Source organism: Coturnix japonica, chromosome 24, assembly GCF_001577835.2.
Source record: "Coturnix japonica isolate 7356 chromosome 24, Coturnix japonica 2.1, whole genome shotgun sequence".
NCBI classification, from domain to species: Eukaryota; Metazoa; Chordata; class Aves; order Galliformes; family Phasianidae; genus Coturnix; species Coturnix japonica.
In genome coordinates, this window is record NC_029539.1 from 4,733,748 (window position 1) to 4,750,220 (window position 16,473).

General features: G+C 47.3%; 3 protein-coding genes across 5 annotated transcripts; 1 reads left to right on the top strand and 2 right to left on the bottom strand.

The window, feature by feature from the left end:
• Nucleotides 1-18: 18 nt before the first annotated feature.
• MPZL2 (myelin protein zero like 2) lies at nucleotides 19-5,452 on the bottom strand. Of its 2 annotated transcripts, none has more exons than XM_015883883.2 (6): nucleotides 5,035-5,452; nucleotides 2,948-3,114; nucleotides 2,237-2,447; nucleotides 1,845-1,989; nucleotides 1,386-1,476; nucleotides 19-877 (listed from the first exon to the last, which is right to left on the bottom strand). In XM_015883883.2, the coding sequence occupies exons 1-5, from the start codon at nucleotides 5,087-5,089 to the stop codon at nucleotides 1,413-1,415; spliced, it is 642 nt and encodes a 213-aa protein (XP_015739369.1). In that variant the 5' UTR covers nucleotides 5,090-5,452; the 3' UTR covers nucleotides 19-877; nucleotides 1,386-1,412. The 2 variants fall into 2 exon arrangements, with proteins under 2 accessions (XP_015739369.1, XP_015739370.1); XM_015883884.2 differs by having other exon boundaries at nucleotides 1,386-1,473; nucleotides 5,035-5,450.
• Nucleotides 5,453-5,941: 489 nt separating this feature from the next.
• Nucleotides 5,942-12,095, top strand: CD3E (CD3e molecule). 2 transcript variants are annotated; one of them, XM_015883887.2, is made up of 7 exons: nucleotides 5,942-6,539; nucleotides 8,164-8,272; nucleotides 9,035-9,055; nucleotides 9,359-9,562; nucleotides 10,089-10,241; nucleotides 11,010-11,056; nucleotides 11,412-12,095. In XM_015883887.2, the coding sequence occupies exons 2-7, from the start codon at nucleotides 8,230-8,232 to the stop codon at nucleotides 11,466-11,468; spliced, it is 525 nt and encodes a 174-aa protein (XP_015739373.1). In that variant the 5' UTR covers nucleotides 5,942-6,539; nucleotides 8,164-8,229; the 3' UTR covers nucleotides 11,469-12,095. The 2 variants fall into 2 exon arrangements, with proteins under 2 accessions (XP_015739373.1, XP_032304999.1); XM_032449108.1 differs by lacking the exon at nucleotides 5,942-6,539 and adding an exon at nucleotides 6,577-8,040.
• A 1,707-nt stretch (nucleotides 12,096-13,802) lies between these two features.
• Nucleotides 13,803-16,418, bottom strand: LOC107324150 (T-cell surface glycoprotein CD3 gamma chain-like). The gene is made up of 5 exons (XM_015883885.1): nucleotides 15,735-16,418; nucleotides 15,195-15,413; nucleotides 14,847-14,978; nucleotides 14,439-14,482; nucleotides 13,803-14,105 (listed from the first exon to the last, which is right to left on the bottom strand). Exons 1-5 carry the CDS (start codon nucleotides 15,805-15,807, stop codon nucleotides 14,043-14,045), a joined length of 531 nt encoding a protein of 176 aa, XP_015739371.1. The 5' UTR covers nucleotides 15,808-16,418; the 3' UTR covers nucleotides 13,803-14,042.
• Between the last annotated feature and the right edge of the window lie 55 nt (nucleotides 16,419-16,473).

Here is a 16,473-nt window from a genome sequence, read left to right on the forward strand (position 1 = left end):
GCGTAATAACGTTGTCAATTCTATCCACAAACCGAGTTTATTTATGACGAACGTGACACAAAACAAAACTGTACAAACAGATAACGCGCTCAGCGTGTTACACGCGGAGTTATAAAGCCATAAAGTTACACTTTAAATAAACAGGCTGATATTTTGATTTAGTGTTGGTTAAACACTGGAATAGCTCAGCGGTTTTAGTGAGCTGGGGTTCCGTTTGCTTGAGGTTTGATGGAAATACAGGGTATGAGTTGAATAGATGGACTGACAGGAGTGAGATGTGCTGGTGGTATATAAGCAGCATCCATATAAACAGAGCTGTGTCAGTGGGAGGATGTTTTCTCAGCTATCCCAAGGACAAAGCCTACTAGAGTGAAAAATACACCCCCAGGTCCAGTTATCCCTAACAAGAAACTGCAGACATTGCTTATCTGTAACACTTTCCACTTAGAGTAGCAAAGAGGCTAAAAGTACATTGTAGCAGCTCCTCCGATCCCTCACCCAATGGTCTTCCTTTAGGTGATAACAGGGTGCGATAATCTGGCAGCACAAATGGACCTTTTGTTTTTTAAGGTGCTCAGCAAATATCTATCCAGTCACTCATCTCGTTCAAACCGGCTGACGTTTCATCCTCACAACCAATTTGTTCACATTTGGCAACCATGGAGATTAAGGACAGTTCCTTGTTCATGGGACAAGGGCCTCTTGTTGTTCTTCAGTGAAGGAAATAACACTTTATAACTTATGTTATGGTCACTCTCTTTTCCTGCAGGAATTACAGGTTGAGCAGGGATACCACACTTCTAGCATCAGGCGTCTGTAATTCAGCATGGTACTAAGATCCAAAATTACAAGCTTTTACCATCTGCTTTAGAAGTACCTGAGGAGGAGGATTAGAAGAAAAACAAAACAGATTCATTACTTATGATTGTTGTTGAAAACAAACATAGGAGAAGCATCTGTTGACCTCAGAAATTGAATGGGGAAAAATTGGTCTGAAATATTTCAGCAAAGCCAGCAAATCTGGAAAGAGTTTCAGTCTTTCTTTAGCAATTACAAGGAAATAAAGATTAAATGAATCAAAAAACATATTCAAAACTAGTGAAAGGGAATTCATTCCTCCCTTCACAAAGCAAGCACAACATGGAATGCAGCGATAAGGTGGAGAAATCTCTCTTATGGTTAAGTTCTGTCACCACTGCCTATTCAGTTGTCAGTCTTTCTTTGAAGGTTCCTCAAGAGCAACATCTGTCTGTGGTCCTAGTTGTTCATATTTATGGCTACTGTGGCCTGGTGACTGCAGAATAGTAGTGAAATACATAAATTAAACTGTCTAGAAAGTCTGCAGTAACACCAAGACATTAATTAGATAATGTTTAATTAGATACCTGCAATGTATATGCTATCAGAGACCTCTAGTCTTCTAATGGAGTGATTTCCTTTTCTTCTATATTCTTCAGCTTCTCTTTTTCTCTACTGCTATGAAAAAAGTAAAAAGGGAAAGGAAAAAAAAAGAAGGGGAGGGGGGAGGAAGAAAATCATCATCAGATATCCTGAGCAGCAGTGAGGTTCTGAGTTACATGCAACATAACAGGAATCTGTATGGGCTTCTATTCAGAGTAAAGAGCCACCTCGAAGTACAAGAGCAAAATGAGGACTCAGAAGTTCATTTGTCCCTTGGGCTCTGTTCTGACTGCAAGTAAGCAGCCAATTATTGCTAATTATGTTGGCAGTTTTGCATTGTAGATGCTTAATATAGGGCCCAAGCTAATGATTCAGAATGCCTGTGAAGATATATTTGACAAGCTTTCCCAGAAGCCTTTCTCCCTCTCCCCTTTTGTGCTTACAGTTCAGTGTCTGCCACCTCGATTGTCTTTGCTTGCTTTTTCTTCCGACGATGTCGACAGACAATCACAACTGTCACCACGATGATCATCAGACCACACGCAGCCCCAATGGCTATAGCAAGGAAGTGGATTTCTGAGAAATTCACTGCATGGAGAGAAATAGGTGGATGAACAAGAGGGACACATTGAGTGCATTCGGTATGAGGTTGGGTACCCATTCCCACAAACATAACCTTCTCTTAAGCACTTTTTTCCATTATATCCATTACTTTTCCTTATGCTTTCACTTCATAACCCTTTTTCTTCCATTCATTTTTCCATGTATGGGGGAAGACCCGCCACTGTTTTACACTATGCTCACGTGGCTTCTCATAGGGTTCTTGGCCTCTCACCTTTCTGCACAACTCTGAGTCGCACTTCTCCAATGGTGCCATCGATGTCTCGTGGGTTCTTCACTTGGCAGGTGAATGTTCCATTGTCAGTGGGCTGTAAATTCCAGATAATGATGGAAGCATCATACCGCTCAATATTCCCATCCCAAGTGACTCGCCCTTTGAACCGCCCAGCGGATGGCGTGTAGGGCTCCTTGAGATAATAAAATACCTAGAAGAAAGAGAGGACTCTCTCTCAGATGAACCTAAGACCATTTCAAAATGCTCCAGCAGCCATGCGATCTCAGTCCTCTCAAGCCTAAGGATTTGTTAGGCTGTTCAACAGTCTTTCAGTTATGCTACTGTACTTGTTGACCTGCCTGTCCTGACATGCTGGCCAAAGAAAATCATAAGTCACCACGTGCAGGATGTTAGCTAAGGAATGGGATTCAGCTGTCAGCAAGTAAAATTTCATCAGTCCCTTGCTACCCTGCTTACCCCAAACTAAGCAGAAAGTGGCTTTCTTGAACAATGTTATCCAAACAAAACTTCTTGCTTAGATTAATCCTCATGAACAGCAAAAAAAGGCTCGAGATGTGCATACTTGTGTGTTTCAGCTGTGCGTGTCCAGACCCACGCCTGGCATTGTTACCCAGCCAGTGCTGGGCGCTGGGAGTGGTTTATGTGAGCAAAGTGTGCATCAATGAAATGGCGCATAAAGGTCTCACTCACTGGCTCATGAGAGCTCAGGTCCTCAGGCTGGAAGTTCCAGGTCACCGACAGCAGTGGGCTAATAGGGCTGCTGCTGGAGAAGGTGCATTTGAGCCGTGGGTTAGTTCCATTCACAGCAACCACCTCCTTAGAAGTATAAACTTCTATGGCTGCAACAGGCCACAGTGCTGCAGGGAAAATAGGAAGAGGTTAGAAGTAAACAAAACTACTGTCTTGGAGTAATCTCATCACGTATCTGTGCTTGTTCTACGCAGGAGCCTGCCCTATCTGTCCCTGTTAACGTTTAACCTAACAATTAAAAGCACACCACTTTAATTACTGACTGTGGCAGTCCTGTGTATGCAGAACCCAAAAGATCCCATGTGCTTCATGGCTTTTGTCAGGTGATACGGGAGCTGCACCCTGCTGCTTTCACGGTAGTTTGCTTTCATCCACATTGCTAGGACAATGCTTGCTTTGTAGTTCTGTGACTACAGGTAGATACTGACAGATCTAATAATGAGTTGAGAAGGGACCTCTGAGAGGGACTCGCCTGCAGGAAAAGACGCTGGTTTGTTTTATTAAGGATACGTCTCTTTTCATGCGTGAGCAAATGACACCTAGGAGGTGCAACTCTACAGTAAATGCCAGCCCTCTTGCTGCATAAGCTTCTATCTGACAGACACAAAAGATGTCACATAACTTCATGTGCTTGTCCTGGTCACATTATCACAAGTGATTACACCTTATTGTACTCAATTCCCCAGGCAGACTTCCTCAGAAAAGCAGCTCTGTTCCTTATAGTAGCACTTTTAAGCACCTACCAACAGTCACCACCTCCCACCCCTGTACTTTCTCCTATCCACTTTGTGTTATTACTCTGAGTAATAAGAAGTCTAAGTAAGAGCAGTCTGTTGAGGAGGTTAATAACACCACCAGACTATTATAGGCAAATCAAGTTGAGAATCTACACAGGAAATCCTCAAGGTAAACCTGCAAACATTTGTTTGTCAAACAAACATCCTCTGTTAAGTAAACCACCAGAGCTGCTGTTAAAAAGTAAGTTCACATCAAGGCAGAGGACATAGAGAAGAGCAGCAAAAGTGACCACAAAAGACACAGAAAGCAGGTGCTCTCAATTCCCACGTTTGTTCCCCCCTCTCCCCTGTGATCACATCATTGCTTCCCTCCCTGCTTCAGACCTCTGAACCGACACAGTCCCTCTGGGTTAATGAGTAAATTTCCACTGGGAAAAGGAAAGACAGCAGAAAAAGAAGAGAAGATGAATGATTTTCTATGACTTTAGGAAAATTATTTAACCCACTCTTTATGACTCAAGGAAAAAGTGTTTATCGGGGGTTGTCATAGCAAAGACAACAAATGCTCCTGTATTTGAATGTAATTTATAGCTAAAGAATTTCTTCTCTCAGAGGAGAAAATACGTGAAATACCAAAGCACCAAAGGAGATCACATTTCATAACGTCAATGGCAGAGATCATGACTCTCTCCTGAAGATTAAACATTGAATTTTCCTGTTTTCACTTCAAACTTCTTAAAGAGAACAACTGTGGGGACTAAGGGTAAAAAATACTCTTCTTTATGAGACAGATTAATGGGAGTGTCTGCATTCCAGCACCTCTCATAAGGGGATCGTACTGTTCCCACACTGAGTTTTGATCCTGGTTACATTGATATCAGCCACTGCCAATTCAAGTGACTTTTTTTGCCATCGTTATTTATTGCTGTCGTTTATCTAAACGGAACACTGATAACAGACTGTGATTGTCTGGTAACAAAGACAGTGAAAAAAAACACTAAAGTCTGGATTCCTGGTAAGATCAAAGAGGGGAAAGGATGTGTAACCAGAGCTCAGAATTAGATCAGTGTTCTTCCTCCACCCGCACACACCTGAGCCTGTTTGTCACAGGAACTCAATGGCTTCTTGTCACTTGCAAGCGAACCCAGGACCAAAAGAATCCCAGCAATCATCCACAAGCAATATCCAAGACTCCTGTAAAGTTGCTGCCTTAAGGAGGATGATAATTAGGGGATGAGAAGAGGAAAGTCAAGATGGCAACAGAAGCCAGACAACGTCAGGTTTCCTTACCTCGGAGCTGTACCCCAAGGACGAGCACAGCCCCCAGCCAGGCGGGGTTAGGCATCGGGAAGACAAGTCCGTGCTCTGCGGGCTGAGCAGCACAGGGGGGAGTTTGTTTCAGGTTCTTGGTAACTGGATAAAAGATGAGTTTCTCAAAGCCTTCCCGGGACGGTTGAGTAAATTCCTTTCTCCAGCCCGGCCTGGGAGGCAATGTGAACACCTCTTCCTGCCTGAGTCACTGCCCTGCACAGTAGGTGAGGTGCGGCAGCCAGGCAGCTCACCTCTGTGTGTAAAGCAGGCAGATTTTCAAGGTAAGATTAATTTCTTCTACCTCCCATATTCCCTTGCTCTTTTGTGTTGCAATCATCCCTCCTCCCAGGTTCCACTTGAAACCACTCCCCTCTCGTGGGACGGCATTTTGCACCTAAACATCGGTTTGCCCTGAGGTGTTTAGAGATAGCCTGAAGGAATGAAGTCTATTTGTTTGATTAAAAAGCTGCAAACTATAGCAAAAACAAGCAAACAAACAAACAGAAAGATAACAGAACTGCCAACCTGTGGAAGGCACCAGGAGCTGGGACACAAAACCTTTTCCCAGTGGCACGTTTCATGCATGGAACTGAGTTGTCCATGTGCGTTAGCAATAGAAGGATGTTTGCATTCAAAGGCCATAAATCATATAAAAGCATTTAAGTTGCTACTGGCTGCGACTGGGCTTGTGTCTGATCCTTGGCCAGCTTCCAAAGCAGCCATCCCAGGTTATGAATTTTCATTGTGTCTGGTGCTAATTGCCTTTGCAGCCTTACGGAAGCAGGAATGAGGTGTTTTATCACGTGTAAGACTGACATGTCTCAGATACATTGAGCTCACTGTGTGTGCACCATCTGAGCGCATTATAGTTCGGTAGGAGTGCCTGGTTTGCATGTCTCTTACAGCCCTAGGAGAGCAAATTGCTATTCGGTTATGTTGTCTCAGGTCTGAACTTGAAGAGCATTGGCACAGGCTCTTATTTTTAACCACCAGATTCTTTCCTCAGGTGCAAGAGACAGGTCCAGTCCTTCTTGATTTGGAAGAAGCTGAACTGTTGCCATTGCAGCGGTGTTTGAGGCTCACCTGGCCCTCCTCACTGCAGAGGAACTCAAATACATCCTGCTTCCAGGACATGTAACTTGCAGCTCGTGCTAAGAAAGCACCAAAATGTTCAACATTAACTCGTATTTTCCATATAATCAAGCAGGATTTCCTCTTTAGATTTTCAGATCCAAGTGGATCCAGGTGCACAGCTTTCCCTCACACATGTTCAGGCAGAAGCACAATTGTGTGGTTAGAGCAGCAAGACTCCACAGCTCCCTTCTCAGCCTGTCATTTGGTTTTGGCTCATAGAGGCTCACTCGGCTGGTTTCTGGAAGGTGTTCATGGCTTTCCCTTGCAACAGGATGTCACCGATTCCATGCTGATCACTGAAAGCCTGGGGCATCCCCGACAGCACAGGGATTAGTGCATCTATGTTACAGGTAATCGGCTCATCCAGAAGTCAAGCTGTAGGAATTTCCAATTTAGGACTCGGGTGCTTTGTTGTGCTTCATTACGACAAGGCATCACATAAGCTTTGTGTATTCCCACAGACCAGGCTGGCACCTCTTAATTCCTTCCTGCACAGCAGCAACTTATCCTCAGGTAACCCATGTAGGACCAGTGTATTTCCTCCTCCAACTGCTCTTTGGTCACTCAGCAGTATTACTGATTATTCATGGCTACATTAGTGTAATGCCCAGCACTGGGGAGGAAAGTCTGTGCTGGTCTTTATTTGTAACCTTTTACTCACCTTCAGCTTCTTGTTTCAAAACATACCGACTCCAACTGCTAAGAGAGCCAAGTCCAAGGCACCATTATTAGTAATGCTTTGACGCAGAAATTAGTAAAAGAAAGGGCTGAAAGGTAATGGGAGCAGCTCAATCAATTGAACAAAAGCCATGATGTGATTAGCTATGTAGAGTAAATAAGTTCTTTGCAAGGAGCAGGAAGCCAGCTTCACCCATCCCAAAAGGAGTGTCTTGAGATCTGAATGGCAGACTGAGGACAAAGTGCACCCTTGTGGAAGGAGGAAGTTTTGTCTGGTTATATAGTGTCTATTTTGGACAGGTACCCTAAAAAATCCCCTGTATCTTTGTGCCCTTTGTACGAGCAGTTCTGCCATACTTCAAGCACAGGAAAACAGAAAGGCAGTGCGTTCTGCATGTCTGCATCCCTGCTGGGAGCAATGCATGGGACAGCCCCAGCCCTATGGTAATCTTTGGGAGGTTGGGAAGGAGAAAGTTCCCTTCTGCTGCGCTCTGCAGTGAGGGCAGGAGAGGGCTGGGGTGAGAGCAGGGAGTGACAGAGGGGTAGGAGCCCCCTCTAGTGGAACCCGAACTTTTACTCGGGTTCTTCATCCCCAGAGTCATGGAAAGCCTTTCAAAAGTCAGCTTTTATGAGTGTAGCAACAGGGCAGGGAGAAATGGCTCTGACTAGAACAGGGTAGATTTAGACAGGATATTAGTTAGAAATTCTCCATGATGAGGGCAATGAGGGTCTGGCAATGCTGCCCGGAGAGGCTGTGGGTGCCCCATCCCTGAGGTGCCCAAGGCCATGGATGGAGCTGTGGGCAACCTGGTCTGGTGGGAGGTGTCCCTGTCCATTGCAGAGGGTCGGAATTAGGAGATCTTTAAGGTCCCTTCCAATCCAAATCATTTTATGATGTCTGGTTCCTCTGTTTATTCCCTCAGTACATTGGGCTGCTTGCAGAAGTTTGAACTTCAGTAATACATTGAAAAGTTCTTAGGAAGGTCCTGAAGGTAAAACTAGCACAGGTTTGTGTATGTAACTGAGCAGCAGGTCTCCAACTGGGCTGGTGCAGAGCAGCCACCCCTTGCTGTCAATGACGTTATATGAAGACATGTTGAGCCTCCACACTTCCTGAGAAGGGTTTTTCTTATCACACGTGCTCTGGGCTGCCTGCAGGTTTCACTGGAAACGGTGAGTCTCCTTGGCACTGCTCCATTCACTGCCATACACAGTTCTGGGAACAAAAAAAAACCTCTTGGGCCTCTTTCTTGTAAGCAAGAACTTGAAGAGCCAACGTGTTGTCTTCCTCCGCAGCCAGCTGCAGTGATGCCAATCTGATCGGGAACAAGAGAGAAGAGCAAGAGAAGGAGGAGCACAAGGATGAGGTGTGAGATGCCCCTCCTGGGCCTCCTGCTGTGTGTGGGTGAGTGGAGCGGGATGGACTCCCGCAGGGATGGGGAGGGGCTGCAGGGCACAACGCATGGCAGCACGGCTGCTTTGGGACCTGCAGCCACATCTGCTGAAACCACTGCTGCCTTCCAGAGTGAATGCTCCTCTCAGAGGGCAAAGAAATGAGGATCCAGTCCTTTCAGGCTTGGCTCCATACTCAGTTTCTGCTTGCTCGCTGATCCGCTAAAGTGCACGGTCACCAACATTTAGGGGAATTTAGGTTGAAGTTAAGAGCTGGAGGACGAGGCTTTACCTCCCACAGCAGTGTGAACTGTAATGGCCCAAGCTTCAAATTCTTATTTCATTTTTACACTTTATCTGTGCACTTTTCTTAAACCATTTTGTGATAGTGGTGTATAGCTTCCACTCTGTGCACTGATCCTCTGCTCTCTTGGGAACTGCAGCATTTTCCATGTTACTGGTTTGAACTGAGCAGCATTTCTTTGATCCACGGTAATAAAGCAGAATTGCTGAATGTACTCCTGACAAGAAACCATTTTCTAAGTGGGCTTTAAAATCATTCCAACCTCCGCTCAGACATGGTCTGTTTAAAATGGCTTCCAAAGAAAAAGGCTTCACTTCAAAACAACATCCTGTCTTAGAAAACAGAGTGTTTCATTTAGCACAAATATGAGTGTGAAGATCTTTCTCAAGAAGCTGAATTCAGAAAAGAGATCCTTAAAGGTATATAATATCAAGAGCTAATTTGATTAACACGTTATTCTTTCTTTTGTAGCTGGTGCAGAAGCTCAGGAGGGTAAGTGTATCTTACTTGTATTCATGACTGATTTAAACAACTAATGTAGCAGTGGTGTGTGGCCACAGTGTCCGACATGAAGTTGAATATTCTATGATGACATCCTGGGATGGTTACTGCTTAGTACTGCAAAGTGCTCAGTGTGGAAACTAAAAGAAAACATGCATGCAGAAGAGTTTATACTCTATATTTAAATTAAAGGTAGAGCAGATCAAATTGGGTGGGATCATGGGGGTGGGGAGGAAGACGGAAGCTTGTCAGAATCTCCTTGTAATTGTGGTTTCTCTTCTCGTTGATCCCAAGTCGAAGATGAATTCATAGTGGAGATTTCTGGAACCACAGTGACAATCACATGTCCCGTCTCTGGAGACGAAATACAATGGACGCCAACTGGGAAAAAAAAAAATGACAATAAGTACATTATAGAGAATCATGACAGCTCTCCTCTCAATGTGACTTGTCAAGGAAATGATAATAAGCAGCGTGCAATGTATCTGAATGCCAAAGGTGAGTGAAAAAGCACTCAAGTCTGTGAGAAGCTGCATGGGCTAAAGATAAAGTGAACATCTCTTAGAGGTGGATGTTGAGATGGGCTGAGTGAATGTTGTTCTGCAGAGGCACTTTTGGCAGCTGCTTTACATTCACTGTGTAGAATTCAGCATAGGTAGGGAGAGGTTAAAGGCAGATCGACATGAGAAGAGCAATAATGGTCGAGGAGATGTTTTACATTGCAGGCAATGCAGAGCAGCAGAGTAGGGATGGTGCACACATCAGCCCCCAGAACTGTTTGAAGACTGAAACGGAGTGGGGATAGAATGGCCCCATGCCTTCTTCCTTCCTTTCTGTTTGCTCTTTGCTCCTTCTCACCCCAAGCTCTATCTTTTCTGCTAGCATTAAGTGGATGAGTAACAAACACGAACATAATGAGCAGAAAGCATTTTACTGATGTTTTGGACACGTGGCTTTTCCCTTTGACCTCTGCTGCAAAGGCAGCGTGCCTGGCTCTGAGCACCTTTGTATTCCTTCCTGGCAGTGTGCACAAACTGTGAGGAGCTGGATACCTTGACTGTGATAGGGATCATCATTGCAGATCTTCTCATCACCTTGGGGGTACTGATTTTGGTCCATTACTTCAGCAAAAACAAGAAGGGGCAATCTAGAGCTGCTGCTGGCAGTCGGCCACGAGGTAAGAGCCATTTCAGATGTGTTTTCTCCCTGCAGTGTGCACTACATGCTAAACTAAGCACTTGTCCTTGCTGAGGAATGGAGCACCCACAAGCCCCCAGAGCCTCGCCAGACCCCACTCCTTATGCCACATCTGTTGCTCTGGGCTGACTTCTGTATGGGCTGCCATGTTGTGACAGGAGCTTCCTGCCTGTAGGAAACCATTTCACAGGCTGCTGTGATGAAGCAAACACCACATCTGTCTCAGTCGTTCAAAGATCCAGAACCAGGAACACAAGCAGAAGATGCATCATGACTTACTGAAACACTGCATCCAAATTTCTGGCTTCTGAGGCTTTGTTTTGGTGGTCCAGCAGTGGGGCTGATGGATAGTAAATGCTGGGGTAAAGTGATGAGGGGTCATCACGATGCCTCTTTAGATTTGTTCAGGCAGTGTTAGTGGTGATAACTGTATCAGGGGGTCAAATGCAATGTGTTCTCATTTATTCAGCTTGCCAGGCCAGAGGAGTATAGATCTGGTATCCATCTGTGGGGCAGATGCCTGTGGTCATAGGGCCTTTGTGTTTTCTTCTTGAAAAAGAAAGCTGATTTCCTCCTAAATGATTATAAGGCCTCCGAGCTGCAGCAGTTGGGTCTTTAAAAGCTCTGAGCTCGTAACAAAGTCACATGAGCCTACCCATGGTACGTGTTACCCTGGGATCATCTCTGTGAAAGCCCCTCATACTGTGTTAGAGGAACCATGGGTGACCCCTCTTTGCCTCTGTTGCAGCTCAGAAGATGCAGCGTCCTCCCCCTGTTCCAAACCCAGACTACGAGGTATGGAATACCTGCATTTTTTCCACCTCTCTTTGCTGGTTAGGTAGGGATGGCCATGGCTGGGGATCTGTAGCATTTGTCCTGCTTTTCTCCTTTGATGTAACATCCAGTCCTCTTCCAAGCTCTGCAGGGTGTGGAGGAAAATGGTGGGGAGGGTGGAGGCCCTTCTCTCTGATGACATGGGGAGTCAGGGGCAGAAATGCAGTTTCCTGCAGACTGCTCATTGCCAAAGCAGCACTTTGTTCCTGGTCTCTCTGTTGTGGTTTTCTCTGAGTACTTTATGGACTAAGAGCCTGGAGTCTTGGAGGGTGTGTTAAGGAGGATCCCTGACCTAACGTCTCTTCTGTTTCCACAGCCCATCAGGAAAGGCCAACGAGAAGTGTATGCAGGCCTGGAACACAGGGGCTTCTGAAATTCCCCCAGATAGCAGGCTGGGTGGAAAACAGAAGCAGAAGAACTGAGTGCTTCTGGCTAGCTTGCTGCTGGCTCTCTGCAGACCCACTGAGGCTCAGGTGCTTTGGGGTCAGCCAAGCAGGTAAACAGGACAGGCGTCCTGCTGCCCTATGCTGTGCCACTCTGCGGTGTTCCTTCAGTCGACAATAGGGCTAAGAAATCTTCAAGCCCATTGACAGAGAAGTTTTCCTTCTCACTCAAGGCCTGGAGCCTCACCCATGGTTGCTAACCTCCTAACCTCTCTCTCTGCTTCAGTTTCACGCTCTGACTTTCCCTCCAATTTCATTTTCTGGCACAAGTGCCTGCACAAGTGCACTGCTAATTTTGCCCCCTGGGCAGCTGGTGCATGAAATGAGGGTCCTTCTCAGAGGGATTTGCTTCTGATGTTGTCCTGCTCTCCCAAGTCACCCAAAAACCTATTAGGAGATTTAAGTGGTTGGCTGAGTGTGAGCTCTGCTTGGGTTCTATTAGAAAGATGTCAGGCTACTTTGCTAAATGTCTGTTTCAGCTTTTTATATGTATATATATACATTTCCAAATTGTAATATATTAATAAAATGAGAGCCAGCATCCCCAGATATGCAGCGGAAAAGATTCCTTGTGGGTTTTTTTGTTTGTTTTCTTTCTTCTGTTAAAGAATTTGTGTTGAATTCCCAGCTCAGGAATAGAGTGAGGCTGTGCTTCTGTGGGCCTGGGGGGAGAGACCTACATAGAAATGCACTGCCATGACTTGGAGAGCTCAGCCTCAGCGCAAGGATGAAGAGGAGCTGGGAGTGGGGCTGGCCCCAAACACATAGCAGCTCTCTGCTGCATGATTTGAAAAGCTGCAGTTTCCAAAGCAGCACAGTGGGACTGGTAGTAACGAAAGGAGAAAGGCCCAAGAGGTGCTTTGATGCATGGAAACATTTCTGGTCTAAGACTGAGCAAGCCACATTTCTGTTGCTCTGCAAAGCAACAGCTCTGAAGAGAGGAAACAGCAGCAGTGGTGGGGGTTGTGGGTGGTTTAGCTTGAGTTTCAGCACAAGGGAGATGAACGCCTTAGCAAGGATTGTGCTTCAGACTGCTATACATACCCTGCAGGATGTGGTTTTAAAGGCAGTACAGAAGCTTTACCATACAAAGCCCTAAATGTCTAAGAGAGAGATTGCAAGACCCAGCCAGCACTTACCCCCAGATGCTCTGAATCCACTCTGGGTCATGTCCTCGTCCCCAACATACCAGCGCTGCCCAAGGAAGTGCTCAGCCATATAGACCATGGCCACATGTGGGATATGAGAAGCACAACTAAATTTTGCTTCAAGTTGTGCCCTGGTGCATCTACCATCTATGGGGCTGCATGTCTGCCTTGTGTTTGCCTCAACCAGTGCCACCTCACTCTGTCCTTACCTCAGTGGAATCAGCACACATCCAGTGACAACATCCCTCTGAGCTTAGCAGTGCTACAGAAGCATTTCTGCATCTTGAGGTGCTAAGGATCCTCCCACAATACAGACTAGCTGGAAATGCTGCTCCTGAGCAGTTTGGAGGGGAAAAGCCACTAAGATGTGAAGAGTAAAATACTGTACAAACAGCTGACAGCACAGGAAAATGGGTCACTTTGTTGCTCACTGTCTGTAAGGCTGAACACATGGAGACCCCTGAAAGGGCACGTGAGCTGCACCCACAGCTTTACACAGCCTATGTGTTGTTATCTGTGCCACATATGGCAGATTGGAGACCAGCTCTCACTGACTGTGAAACTGAATTGAGCACAAACCCTTTTGGAACTTGCATTAAAGCACTGAGTCACATTTGCAGCCTACTGCTCTCTAAAGCCTTAGATTCTTAGCACAAAGATTCTTAGAAAAGGAGAAAAACAAAACCTACAGGTGTGTGCAACTGGCACATAAGATGACCTGGTTTCCGAGGTTTCAAACTGCTAAGCTGATGCTGGTTGCAGTCAGCCTCTGATTTTGACCAGTCATCCCACAAGTCAGCTCTGCTGAGTGTTGCTGTGAACCACACTGGTGGCCCTGATCCCCAGAGTGGAGTTAAATGAGCCAGGAGCAGCGAGCTTCTCCCTTCACAAGGTCCCCGAGCTTCACCTTCAGCAGTGGATCTGGATGCCATTTGGATCAGGGCACACAGGGGTGGCACAGATGTGGGTGCCCACCTGCACTGGCAGAAGTGTCTTATGAGAGCAGGTAGAAACCTCAGAGCTCTGCAGGGATCCAGCAGATCGCAGGCAGTGCACACCTCCTCCAGTGATTGCACGGCTCCCCAGGCCTTAACACAACTGATAGAGCAGGGAGGCTATAGAATAAGATCGTCTTTAATGAGAGGAATACAGAAATACAACGCATCATGGAGAGAGCAGAGTGTTACAAGCAGCCCGTCCTGGCAGGGAGCTGGAGGGCTCTCCAGGCAAAAACCCACACTGTCTTCTGCCATCAGCAAGTTCACAAAGCAGCGCCAGGGCAGGGTGCTGGTGTTCTTTGGCACTGGCTATGGTTTCATCTTGTGAAGGAGTCACTGGCCCCAGTGCCTTCCTACTTCACTTGCGGGCCTTGGCAGTTGCCAGCTGGCTGTACTGTCCATCATTCCGCTCACCAAGGGGCTAGAGAGGAAAAAAGGCAGGGCAAGCTACAACTGTGTCTATCCAGCCTTGTGGGGGAAGCTGGCCAAGACCCCCTTTTGCCAAGCTTTTGGCAAGCTCCCTCCAACCCCCTCAAGCTTAACAACCCCAGAGAGGAACAGGCAGAGGGCAGCTGAGCCTGCACCATCCCACAGGTCACTCAAAGGGAGGCAGCTGTGAACCACCTCCTAGCAGAGAGTGACAGCCCCACATTCCACTTCCCCAGCAGCTTTGCCATAGTGGCCATGTCATTGCAGCCAAGTGGAGCTGCTGGCACCCATGTATGTACGCAAAGGAATATAACCACCTGCTCACCTGGTAGAGCTGGTCATTGGCTATCAGGTTCTGCCTGTCAGAATCTAAAGAAAGAAAGATTGTTGTCAAAGATCAGGAGGAACCATGGGCAATGTGGCGAGCATTGGCAAATAAACCCAAATGGCTGTTTTGACTTCCTCTAGGAGATAGGGCAGAAAGCTGCTGTCCTGGGGATGATGTTTTGGAGAGCACTGTATGTTTGATGGCTTCTCCCAGGAAGGGGCATAAAGGGTGCACAGACCGATCCCTCCCAGGGCTGCCATAGACAAGCTGGCAGCTGGCTGGTGCCTGTGTCACACAGTTACTGAGCTACACACAGTGATGGAAGTCCCCAGGTACCATGCAGCCCAAAAGCACCCAGGCACTCCCTGTCCCCACCCGTGTGCAGCCAGCAGGCTCTCCCCTCACCTCGTGACAAGCGTCCCTTATCTTGCCCTGTGATGCAATACACAGCAATTGCCAGGAAGACAGTGGCAACAACATCCGCGACCACAATCCCTGAGATGGTGGGAGCATCCACTTCTATGCAATTCTGGCACACTGGAAACATAAAGAACACAAAGACTGAGAGCACGATCGGGACCAGCAACCTGCCCCTGGCCTCCAACCCCAGTGGCTGTCTCTACATATGAGCCCAAATTGCTCTGCCAGCTCAGGCAGGCTCTACTCTCAGGACAGCAGAGAGCAGAGATTAAGCTTGGTTTGCATGTGTGATCCAGATCTGGAATCTGGATCTAGAAATTGAGCTTCACTCACTTCGATAGTGCACCTGGAGAGTGGCGAGTTCTCTATCATCCGACAAACACTTATAGGTGCCTCTGGGATCATCGTAAATTGCACCCAAGTCTAGCTGTGTCGTGTTTCCCAAATCCTCCCCATCTTTCTGCCATTTGATTCCTTTCTTTTGCTCTTCTTTGCTTGCATCACACTGCAGGAACACCTTCCCACTGGCTTCTTTCACAGTTATTTTCGCTCCTGTAAAATAAAGGAGAGCAGAGTTTCATGGCTGCATTCTCAGCCCTCACAGTGGCGCAGAGCTCCTGAGTGCCCTTCATAGAGATGGCTGCTGTAGAAGCATCGCATTAAGTTGTATCCTGAGTGAAACCTTTCTCTTAAAAACAAAGTCAGGAGCAAAACACAAACAGCAAAGCAAAAGGAAATGTGAAGGGTGAAAGGGGGAACAAACATTCCTAGGGAAAACCATGCACTAGAAAGCACAGAACTGCTTCATTGGCCCCTTTGTCATCCCCACATCCCCCGTGTCAGTGGGCAGCACCCAATGCCTTTGGGACTTACCATGGACGCCCAACTTGGCCACAGCCATGCTGGCGAGCAGCAGCCAGGTGCCCAGGGCCCGTCCCTTCCACATGGTGAGTGATGGCGACTCTGTGCTGCTCAGGGGAGAGGAGGCGGGGAGAGATCTGATGGTGGAGAGCGGAGCTTCGTCAGGCAGCGGAAACAGGGCTGAGGCCTCCCTGCAACGACAGCATCACCACAACACACACAGGGGGGCATGGGGGAAGGTGTGCCCTTATTGCATAGAAACCTGGGCTGCAGCTCCGTGCTGTGGCAGCTCACATGGAGCACTGCGGCCACAGGTGGAGACGTGGAGCTGTTAGTGTGTCCAGAGGAGGGACACAGAAATGGGGCCAGGGATGGAAGCCCTCCCTGCGAGGACAGGCTGAGAGCTGGGGCTGTGCAGCATGGAGAAGAGGGGCTGCAGGGAGAGCTGAGGGAGGCCTGTGAGTATCTAAAGGGGATGTGAGAAGGAAGGGACAGACTCTGCAGTGGTGTCTGTGTGATGGGAGAAGGTGAAATGGCTTCAGACTGCAAGAGGGGAGACTGAGACTGGAGATAAGGAAGAAGGTTTGGCGCTGAGGGCGGTGAGGCACTGGCACAGGTTGCCCAGAGAGGCGGTGGTGCCCCGTCCCTGCACACAGCCAAGGTCAGGCTGGACGGGGCTCTGAGCACTGCTGGAGCTGTGGGTGTCCCTGTGCACTGCACGGAGCGGCCTTTAGGTCCCTTCCATCCGCAC

Excerpts from the sequence above, each read along its gene's own strand:
- MPZL2 (XM_015883883.2), bottom strand. The coding sequence starts at position 5,089 with ATGCCTAACCCCGCCTGGCTGGGGGCTGTGCTCGTCCTTGGGGTACAG. Across the intron at positions 1,990-2,236 it reads ACTCAGAGTTGTGCAGAAAG|TGAATTTCTCAGAAATCCAC; the intron begins GTGAGAGGCCAA and ends CTCTCCATGCAG. Across the intron at positions 1,477-1,844 it reads GAGGTGGCAGACACTGAACT|CAGTAGAGAAAAAGAGAAGC; the intron begins GTAAGCACAAAA and ends CTTTTTTCATAG.
- CD3E (XM_015883887.2), top strand. The coding sequence starts at position 8,230 with ATGAGGTGTGAGATGCCCCTCCTGGGCCTCCTGCTGTGTGTGG. Across the intron at positions 8,273-9,034 it reads GGGCCTCCTGCTGTGTGTGG|CTGGTGCAGAAGCTCAGGAG; the intron begins GTGAGTGGAGCG and ends TTTCTTTTGTAG. Across the intron at positions 9,056-9,358 it reads TGGTGCAGAAGCTCAGGAGG|TCGAAGATGAATTCATAGTG; the intron begins GTAAGTGTATCT and ends GTTGATCCCAAG.
- LOC107324150 (XM_015883885.1), bottom strand. The coding sequence starts at position 15,807 with ATGTGGAAGGGACGGGCCCTGGGCACCTGGCTGCTGCTCGCCAGCATG. Across the intron at positions 15,414-15,734 it reads GGCCAAGTTGGGCGTCCATG|GAGCGAAAATAACTGTGAAA; the intron begins GTAAGTCCCAAA and ends TTTATTTTACAG. Across the intron at positions 14,483-14,846 it reads TAAGGGACGCTTGTCACGAG|ATTCTGACAGGCAGAACCTG; the intron begins GTGAGGGGAGAG and ends TTCTTTCTTTAG.